The sequence below is a fragment of the Uloborus diversus genome, chromosome 3 (assembly GCF_026930045.1).
Source record: "Uloborus diversus isolate 005 chromosome 3, Udiv.v.3.1, whole genome shotgun sequence".
In the NCBI taxonomy this organism is placed as follows: Eukaryota; Metazoa; Arthropoda; class Arachnida; order Araneae; family Uloboridae; genus Uloborus; species Uloborus diversus.
Genome location: NC_072733.1, coordinates 93,690,063 through 93,699,666, shown reverse-complemented (window position 1 = coordinate 93,699,666; position 9,604 = coordinate 93,690,063). Strand labels below are relative to the sequence as shown.

Below are 9,604 nucleotides of genomic sequence, written 5' to 3'. Positions count from 1 at the left end.
AGCACAAATATTAGGTATTTTTTGTGCCATCAGTAAAAATTATCAATCTTGAAAGTTAGGTTCAATAATAATTTAATGAAGTACCCATAGCTATTTCGGTGATATAAAAGTATCATCGTTTTATCTCAATGAACAATTGATCATCTAAATTCCTTGTCTCACATTTATCTCAGTCATCAGTGAAAGGGGCATATGTTTGAAGAAAAAGAGTTTAAAAATCAGGCCTAAATCCAATGTCAATAATTTTATTTGTTTGTTACACATATAGCAACTATTTGTGCCTAGGTAATATATATATATATTTAGATAAGTGATTTTCTTATTAAGTTAGGGAATCCACATGGGCCGTCACTGTAGTACACGCTACAAATTTTTAGGCAGATCGAAAAAGCTTTTGTAGAGAGGGAAAAAAAATCTTTTAATGCATTTGTTGAAGTTATTATTATTATTGCCAAAGATATAAATTTTATCTGCTATTTTTTTTAAATAAATTTCTCATTATGCCAATACATTTTTTTTAATTGAAATGAATGTTAGATATACTTGCTTTAGGATCATTTAGTCATTTATCTAGTACTTTAAATTCTTGTAATTTCATTTAAAACACACAGAAAATGCTATTATTCTGAATTTTAATTTAAGTTTGGAAATCAAAAACTAATTTTGAATTTCTTCAAGCAAATAGTAAAAAAACTGCTCTATATTCTTGCAAAATTTGAAAGTTTTGTAAAGTTTCCATCATTAAAATTTTTGTGCCTATGTGAAGGAGAAACTCGTGATTTTACAAAATGTTACTAAGTTCAAAACTGATTTTGAAGACAAAGGAGTTAAAATGCAACTTCAAAATTAAGGTATTTATTTTATGACACTTAGCACAATATTGGGTATTAATTTCAGCACATCTAAGACATTCCCTACAGCTTGAGATTAAAAAAATAAAATGCTTAAATATGAGAAAACTGAAATATTTTCAGTTTTTAAAACACGGTTAAAAGTTAACTATTATAAATTTGAAAAGAAAAAAAAAGTGAAAGCAGATGAATTGTCCTAATCTATAGATTACAATCATATATGTAACTTATATGTTTACATTAAATAATTAACGAAATACAAGCCTCCAAAAATGTCACATTTAGCATTTATGAGAATATTATTCAATGTGACTAATTTTCAATCGCATGTAACTACTAAAATAAAAAATATTGAGGCAAAATATTTTAGTTGTTTCTATATAGGCATAAAAGGAACCTGTATACTAAATTTCACAAAAATCTGTTACCATGCGGCCACCACTTTTTTGTCATTTTTGCTCATTTTATATGGAATGACCCATAAAGAAATGAAAGAAATGTACGTCTGAATTAGCTCTAGCAATAGAAATTTCTAAAGTCCGGTGATTCTTGAAGTGATAATATTCAACTACCCGTATAAACTAATATTGAATTACAAATTTAAAAAAAAACAAAACTCCGACTTAAATGAATTGTATTACCGATCACATTTCAAACAAAGCAAAATAAAATTTAGTTTATCTTGTTCCAATGCATAGTTCCTGATTGTAACATAGAACCTTACTACGGGTCACGAAATTCAGCTTCAGTGGCCCAATATGGCGCGCAGACCGTAGGATAGGCTTCAGTGGCTAAGAACGCTCTAAAACTCGTAAACATTTGCGATTACAAATTACATCCCAACTCACAAAAATATAAATGAAAAGAGATACTAATAAACTTCCGCTGCCGGCATTCATGTCACTAAGTGAACCATCGCAACATCGTTTAGACTAGAGGGTTCTTTGAAATTTCACGCGGAACACAACCGCAAACTGCCATCTTGAACGAGCAAGCGAATAAAATGAGAGCACCCATATTTCTATCAATTCAGGTTGTATCCATATCACAAGTTACGTAGTTCTTAACATTTTCATACCAATAAAATCAAAGAAATAATATTGCATTAGTGATTGACCTCATTTAACTTAATTCTAATGATAATATTGCATTAGAATTAAGTTAAATGAGGTAAATGTAGGCGGCTGGAATGAAATTAATAGTTTACATTTTTCCGAAATACCTAACTGCAACCATATATCACCGGGGGTAAATTCAAAATGAAATCAACTACAATTGTTTTTTTCTCCGTACCGTTGAGGGACAAAAATGCACAAAATATGCGTTAACAAATTCCCACATTCCTGGCAAGCTAGCATACGAAAAAAAGGAAGACATAAATAAAAATACATTACAGGCCATACCATTTGTGTACACAAATTATAATTTAAACATAATGTAATAATTGATACACTTCAAAAAAAAAAAAAAAAAAAAAAAACACTCTAGAAAAATTATGTCATTGCAATTCTAAATAAGTATAAGCTCTACGTAAATTTTCCCTAGATTAAGGTTTTGTAAAACACCCAATCAGCTAAATTACTTTTACTTACAACAAATTTAATTTCAAATTCATTTTCATCAATCAAATTCCGTAGGAAATGGTACCGCAAATCGATGTGCTTAGTTCTGGAATTTTCTACCGCAGAACTAGAAAAATTGATCGCAACTAGATTATCAAAATGCACAGTACTATTAAACATTCTAAAATTCTGAATTCTTTTCGTGGCCAATTCATTTAAAATCCCTTCGATCCACATAACTTCCTTAGATTGTTCACTAATTGAAATATAATCCTCTTCCATCGTTGACAGTGCTACGCATTTTTTTTTTTTGAATGTACCATCATATTATTCGTACCCTATCCAAAATCACTACCCCCCCCCCCCCCCCGCCATTGAAATCCGGTCGTTGTGATTCGAGGCGTAATCTGAATTAGAATAGGCGTTTATTGTGACAGTTTTATGGCCCCAAATTCAGTTTGTAATCTGGTATATTTTAAGTACCCAATTAACTGAAGCAAACTGTACTTTGGTACACATAAATACAATTGCACCTACTAACCTTTTTAAATTGTAATTTCTCAAAAACTCGGTCAATTTTATGGAACCAATTACGGCCGTATTTGAGCAATCCGTACAATGACTTATCCAATTTACAGACAAAATTTAGACTTCGGAGATCGACAAACCCTTCAGGTTGTCTCATAAATCTTTTTTAAATCCGCATATAGATACGCATTGCAAACATCTACTTGGAAATGAACCCAATGTAGTTTATACACAAAAATTGAAAAGAAAGCTTCAATCAAAGGAAATGAAATTACTGGAGAAAGTAACTGCGAAAAGTATTCCTTCATACCTAGTGATTACCTAAACTTACCAGTTTGGCCTTGAAGCGCATTACTTCATTCTGCTCATTTGTTTATTTTTAAATCAAAAACCCCATTTGTACCCTTTTTTTCTGTATAAAATTTTCAGGCAGTGGCAGTGGAATCAATTCGTAAACGTTTCTTTCTCAGATCACCTGCATTTCTTGAGCCATTGCGGTTTGCCATCTTCAGTTTCTTTGTTTCAAATTCGAAGGAATTACAATTTCCGAAAGGTTAGCTTCTAGCTTACTTGAATTATCCCACCTATTTTCATCAGAATCTGATATTTTTCTCGAATTATCATCACAAGTGAAGTCAAAATATTTTGGGCTATATTCAAGAACAATAAACTTCGGCCTCGCGATTGAACGTATTCGGACTTCAGAACCATTGTATCAATAGAATAATGCATATTTCTGCATTCTCTGCTTTGTCTTGGTATTTTTTTAAGTCATTTAATTTCACTACATAACATTTGGTTGCTTTTCAGGATAGTTTTCTATTTCTTCCCCTACTTCAGATTTACTCAGTGGGACTGTATCCCTCTGTTTTTCGTTCCAGGGTGTTTTTTCTCTTTCGCCCAGAAATCATTTTCATCGAATTTAACATTCAGCGTTACTGTCACTTCGTGATTTTCGTGCTCCCAAATTCTATACCCTTTTGTATGAAACGCATATCCTACCCTGTTTAGTGCTCATATCCAATTTGTTTATTTTCTGTTTTGGAAGTCCATTATACGAAATACAGCTCAAAACACGGAAGTGTTTAATAGATGGCATTCTTCCCCCAAATAGCTCAAAAGAGATTTTGGTTTCTCCTTTTAAAACCGCTCTATTCCGTAAATAGTGGAAGCACATTGCTACCTTGGTTCAAAACTGCTGAGACAAAGCAGATTCGCTTTAAGGTGTTCTAATTCCATTCATTAATGTTGAGTTATAGTGTTCTATAACGCTACTTTGTTAACTGAAGTATTTGGTTTTTTCGATTCTTATGCCTTGGTCGTTTATGTAAATTTCAAACCGGGAGTTCAGAAATTCCTTCACGTTATCGGATGGCTTTCACTTTCTTTCCCGCAAATCTCTCTGTTCTAGAAAAAGTAATAAATGAAAGACTTTCTTGAAAAATCGTTTATTATTGTGAAAATAATCTATCTCTCTCCCCCCCCCCCCCCATCTCCCTAACGACTCAACGGCTAAGAAGCCCATCGCATTTAAATGCAAAAGATCTTACCCGGCTTTTTCTTGAATCTCCGTTACAGGTTTGAACGAAATTCTCCGATTTTTCGCTACTTTACATGGATAACAATCTGACACATTTTTACTTTTTATGTGCAGTGAAAGACAGCGAAGTACAAAATCAAACTTTTCAGTATTTATAATATATTTTTTGTCTTTATCATAAACACGTTGATGCCAAACTTCAAGACCCAAAGGGCTCAATGGGTAGAGGCGGATGCAGAAAAATCTTTTGAAGGGGACCCGGGAAATTGATTAGCACCCCCCCCCCCCCCCCGCCACATTCGATGTTTAATAACAAAGTTTTCATTACTTAATTTTTTCCTTTTTTCAGGATCCCTTTAGGCTAATGATCTACTTCTAAGTACATATAAATATTATGCACTAATATACTTTAAATGTGGACATAAAAGATCTTCAACGTTTCAACCCATTTAAATACTAAACCCTATATAATGTCACACAGATGCTATACAGTGAGTGGTTTTAATTAGGAACACTGCCATAATGATTACAACACGAAGGCAAGGTTATTCAAGAAACCCATATCCCCACATCTCATTTGAGTTTTTATAAATTATTTTCTATTTTAACTATAGAATATTATTTAATTAAGAAAATCATATCTATTAAACGTATAAGTTTTATTGAAGAATTCGGGACTATTTCTGTGTAAATTTTAAAGCAGTTGCTGGTTTGTTCTTGAAGCCATGTTACAGTTGAGATAAAATAGTGATATTACATGCCGTTTCGATCAATATCATAGTTTTCCCCAGAAACTACTACATGATTTCTTTCATTTTGTATTTTTTAATAGTTGGAAAAATAAATCTATTATTTAGCATATAGCGTCAAAATAACTCTTTTAGGCACGCCTGCACATTTTTTGAATACTGTTGATTATTAATTCCATTAAAATTCTTTTTTTTTTCATTTCTATGGTTACTATCACTTGTGTTTATCCTTAGGTGTATGTTGCATGATTGTTTATGATAATAAAAATATTCGTGCTATTTGTTATCTCCCAAACTTTCAAGTATTTTCAAAACATGTTTTTTTTTCTTTTTGCTTGTTTTTCATTGCTTTTAGTGTTTATGTCAGAAGGGGTGCACGGTAGACACTTCCTCGTAAAATAAACCACGTGATCTCAAGGATGATAACCAACTGCGATTGGTTAAACTTCGTTTAATCCTTTTTGTCACAAAACTTACTTGTAACTTAATTCTCTTCGGAAAAAACACAGGTTTCCCCGTCTGCTTCAAAAAGATTCAACTTAGTTTTTAAAATATGTTTATTGTAAATATATCGTTAGATACACTGCTACCTTTTCGATCAAAAAATCATTTTTTTTAGAAGCAAGCTTTTCATTTCCTTGAGTATAACTAACATTTCACAAATGTAAATTTCTCAATTATGTCGATTGCTCACCCTTCGTTTACTAATTGTAAAATGTACTGATTTGACTAGACTAACGCGATTTGTCTATCAATTACAACTAGATTTAACTAAATTTCCATTGGAGATAGGGGAACATCTATTTCGTCTCTTATATTTTACCGTTAGGTTAAATATATATATATATATATATATATATATATATATACATATATACAGTAAACTCTCGTTAGTACGCCCCCGCTTAGAACGACTTCCCGCATATATCGACGTTTTTTTCCGGTCCCTGGGACCAATATGCTTTTAATATTAAAATCTATCCGCTTATAGCGCCCCCGCTTATAACGACTTCCCGCTTATTTCGACGTTTTTCTAGAGTCCCCACAGGAAAAATCCCGTATATTGCGTCCGTATATTGCGTCGCTAGTAAACTTTTGTATCTTCGCGTTAAAACATGAGTTCTGTTACCGGAAGGCAACCAGTTCGACTACTTTATTCCGACCCGTGAAGTACGCCTCTTTGTCCCTGTTCGCATTCGTTATCTCGGAATTCCAAGAATTTCTCACCCCCTCCCCCTCACCTAAGGAAAAGGTCCACCTTGTAAAAAGTCAAAAAATCATTGATGGGGAGCTCTCAGATCAAGTAAGTATGCTCTGCGAAAATACTCAATTTTATCTTAAATCGCCTCCAATGTTGACCATTTTTAAATGAGGCCTTCTAGTAGTATGGTTAAATAATTTTTCACATCAGTTGAAAGATTAAAAGAAATTCAGAAAAAATACAAGCTGGGAAAGTTTGACAAATTCTCGTAGAAAAGCATTGCGCGCCCCATTTGCCTGTGCCGATACGAAAGAGCGAGGAATGGCAGGAAAAGGCAACCCGGATTCGTTTGATCTTCGCCGCCGCGTCATCTCCCCTCGATTCTAGCTCCATGACAGGAAACAGGCTGGCGCATCAGCCATTCTGGTTCCAAAGGGTTGTAAGGAAATTTGAATTCGCCAAAAGAGCGGTGCTTTTATTGGTGCCAAGAGAGCGATAACTACGCCATCTACGCTACGTGCTGTGAGGGTCCATTCGGTTACTTGTTCACACGTTAAGAAATGGCTAAAAGAAAAGCTCTTAGTTTCGATGAGAAATTAAAAATTATACAGCAGTATGATGAGAAAAAAGGAGTTACGAATAAGCAGCAATTTGCAAATGAAATAGGAATACCTGTATCTACATTAAAAACTTTATTAAAAAAACGGGAAGAAATTGAATCCAGCGCCTTTTCAGGCATCAGTAAAAGACGGAGGGTACGTAAAGGCAAAAATGAGGATTTAGAAGAAGTGCTGTACCAATGGTTCCAGCAAGCTCGAGGAAATAACTTGCCGATCAATGGACCCATTATGACGGAAAAAGCCAACGAAATAGCCAAAGGCTTGGGCATAAATGATTTCTCTGGATCAGCTGGTTGGCTGGATCGATTTCGAAAAAGATATGGCATTAAATATCGTCAAATTAGTGGTGAAGCCGAAGCCGTAGACGACGACAGCATTGCTCCCTGGATAGAAAATCTCCTCCCTAATCTACTAAAAGACTATGCACCTGAGGACGTATATAACGCTGATGAATTTGGATTATTTTTTAAATTAATGCCAGACAAATCCTTAGTTTTAAAAGATGAAAAGTGCCACGGAGGTAAGCTAAGTAAAGACAGACTGACTGTATTAGCATGTTCTAATTGGACTGGATCTGACAAGTTGAAGCTGATGGTGATTGGAAAATCTAAGTCACCACGGTGTTTTAAAAATGTGCGAACTTTCCCGTGCAACTACAAAGCACAGAATAGAGCCTGGATGACTGGGTGTTTGTTTACTGAATGGGTGCAACAGTTGGACCGAAAATTCGGTAAAGGAAAGAGGAAAGTCCTTCTGTTTGTGGACAACTGTCCCGCTCATCCCAAAGGAATCCCCCTCAAAAACATCAAGCTCGAGTATTTCCCCCCCAACTCTACCAGCAAGCTTCAGCCATTAGATCAAGGAGTCATTAAAGTTTTGAAGCAGAAATACCGTAAAAAGCTGGTACAGCGTTACTTACGTGAAATTGAATCAGGAGAGGACTCTTCCTGTAAAATAAATGTGTTGGATGCTATCCATTATGTTTCGGCTGCGTGGGATGAGATCGCGCCAGATGTGATAAGAAATTGCTTTCGAAAAGCGCATTTTGAGAGCAAATCTAATGAAAATGACCTGAATGTTGCGGATTTTCTGGACATCGAATTTGAGGAACAGTATCCTGGATATTGTTCAGTTGATGATGATTTGCCTATCACGGAAACTCTAGAAATTCAGGATATGATTGACATGGCGAAAGGTAAGTAAGTTAACTTATTAAATTTTTTCCTTTTTAAAGTTCACCCTTACTTCAGTTTAGTATTTATTTTACTTTCTCATTTAAAGATGGAGAATTCGAGGTTGATAATGAGGAAGAGGATGAACCTCCCCAACTTCCCTCTTTTATTAGCGCCTGCGATTCCGTAAGCGTTTTGCGGCAGGCGCTCTCTTCTACCGAAAACTCGGAAGCGATGCTGAGAGAACTTAACAGGATTGAAAGTTTTATAATAAGAAATTTTAGGAAACCAACTTCTTATGATGGAGGAAAGCAACTCCTTATGGAGAATTTTCTTACAAAAAAATAATAGCATAGATGTAACTAAGATGTAATAAAGTTGTAGAGGTTAAAATGCATACGCGTTTCTTTTGCTTTTAGACTGTTATTTTTATTTCAGCGATTAAAAACGAGTCATCAGATTTTTGTAAGGTATGTTTTTTTTTTCCTGTTATCTTCCAAAACGGCATTTTAAAGAGTTCTGCTTATAACGTCGTCCCGCTTAATACGACGTTTTTCAGAATCCCCGTCAACGGCGTACTAACGAGAGTTTACTGTATATATATATATATATATATATATATATATATATATATATATATATATAATATATATATATGCAAATAGGTTGCTCTTGCCAAAAGATTTTATTTAAGAACTTAATGATGTATTAAAAAAATAGTTATTGCTGTCATTTATTCCGTTGTTTATGTTGGTTCGCATTCACTCCCTCATTGCATAACCTTCATTACATTAATTTAAACTATAAAGTGGTCATGACCATATTGCTTTGTTGTAAGTTTAAATTTAAACTAAACTTTTAAAAGGAATTAATCAAGATATTTTCCATGTGATATTGCATTCGTCAAAAAAACTATTATGAGCTTACACCATTGTTTTGATACAAGTAACCAATATCATGATAATTATATATGTGATTATGGAAACTCAAAACCCACTGAGAGATAATAACTTAAAGCTCTTCATTTGATAAAACAACGTTGATAATTTATCAATTGAGGAGAATTGTAAGACGAAAATCACGAGGTGTTGAGAGCTACTGTATGTCATGTGTGCGTGTTTTCGTCTGTCTTTTTTTTCAGCAAATGATTCTTAAAAAACAATATTACTAGCAGTACCCGCATAGCGATGCCCAAACTAAGAAGTTAAAAGAAGTCCGTTGAACAAAAAAAAAAAAAAAAAAATCCACGCCCCCGCCCCTTTCTGATGTTAAATGATAATTTTTCTTCAACTAAAATGCGTATCCAACTTTTCAAAAGACCTATTAAAGTTTCTCTGGAATTTAAAACTATTCGCCAAAACACATAAAAAGATAAACAGTA

General features: G+C 33.9%; 1 protein-coding gene across 1 annotated transcript; it reads left to right on the top strand.

Annotated features, from left to right (window-relative positions):
• Positions 1-6,122: 6,122 nt before the first annotated feature.
• On the top strand, positions 6,123-8,571 carry LOC129218857 (tigger transposable element-derived protein 4-like). Its single transcript, XM_054853178.1, has 2 exons — positions 6,123-8,246; positions 8,333-8,571. The coding sequence occupies exons 1-2, from the start codon at positions 6,992-6,994 to the stop codon at positions 8,569-8,571; spliced, it is 1,494 nt and encodes a 497-aa protein (XP_054709153.1). The 5' UTR covers positions 6,123-6,991.
• The last annotated feature ends 1,033 nt before the right edge of the window (positions 8,572-9,604 follow it).

Excerpts from the sequence above, each read along its gene's own strand:
- LOC129218857 (XM_054853178.1), top strand. The coding sequence starts at position 6,992 with ATGGCTAAAAGAAAAGCTCTTAGTTTCGATGAGAAATTAAAAATTATA. Across the intron at positions 8,247-8,332 it reads TATGATTGACATGGCGAAAG|ATGGAGAATTCGAGGTTGAT; the intron begins GTAAGTAAGTTA and ends TCTCATTTAAAG.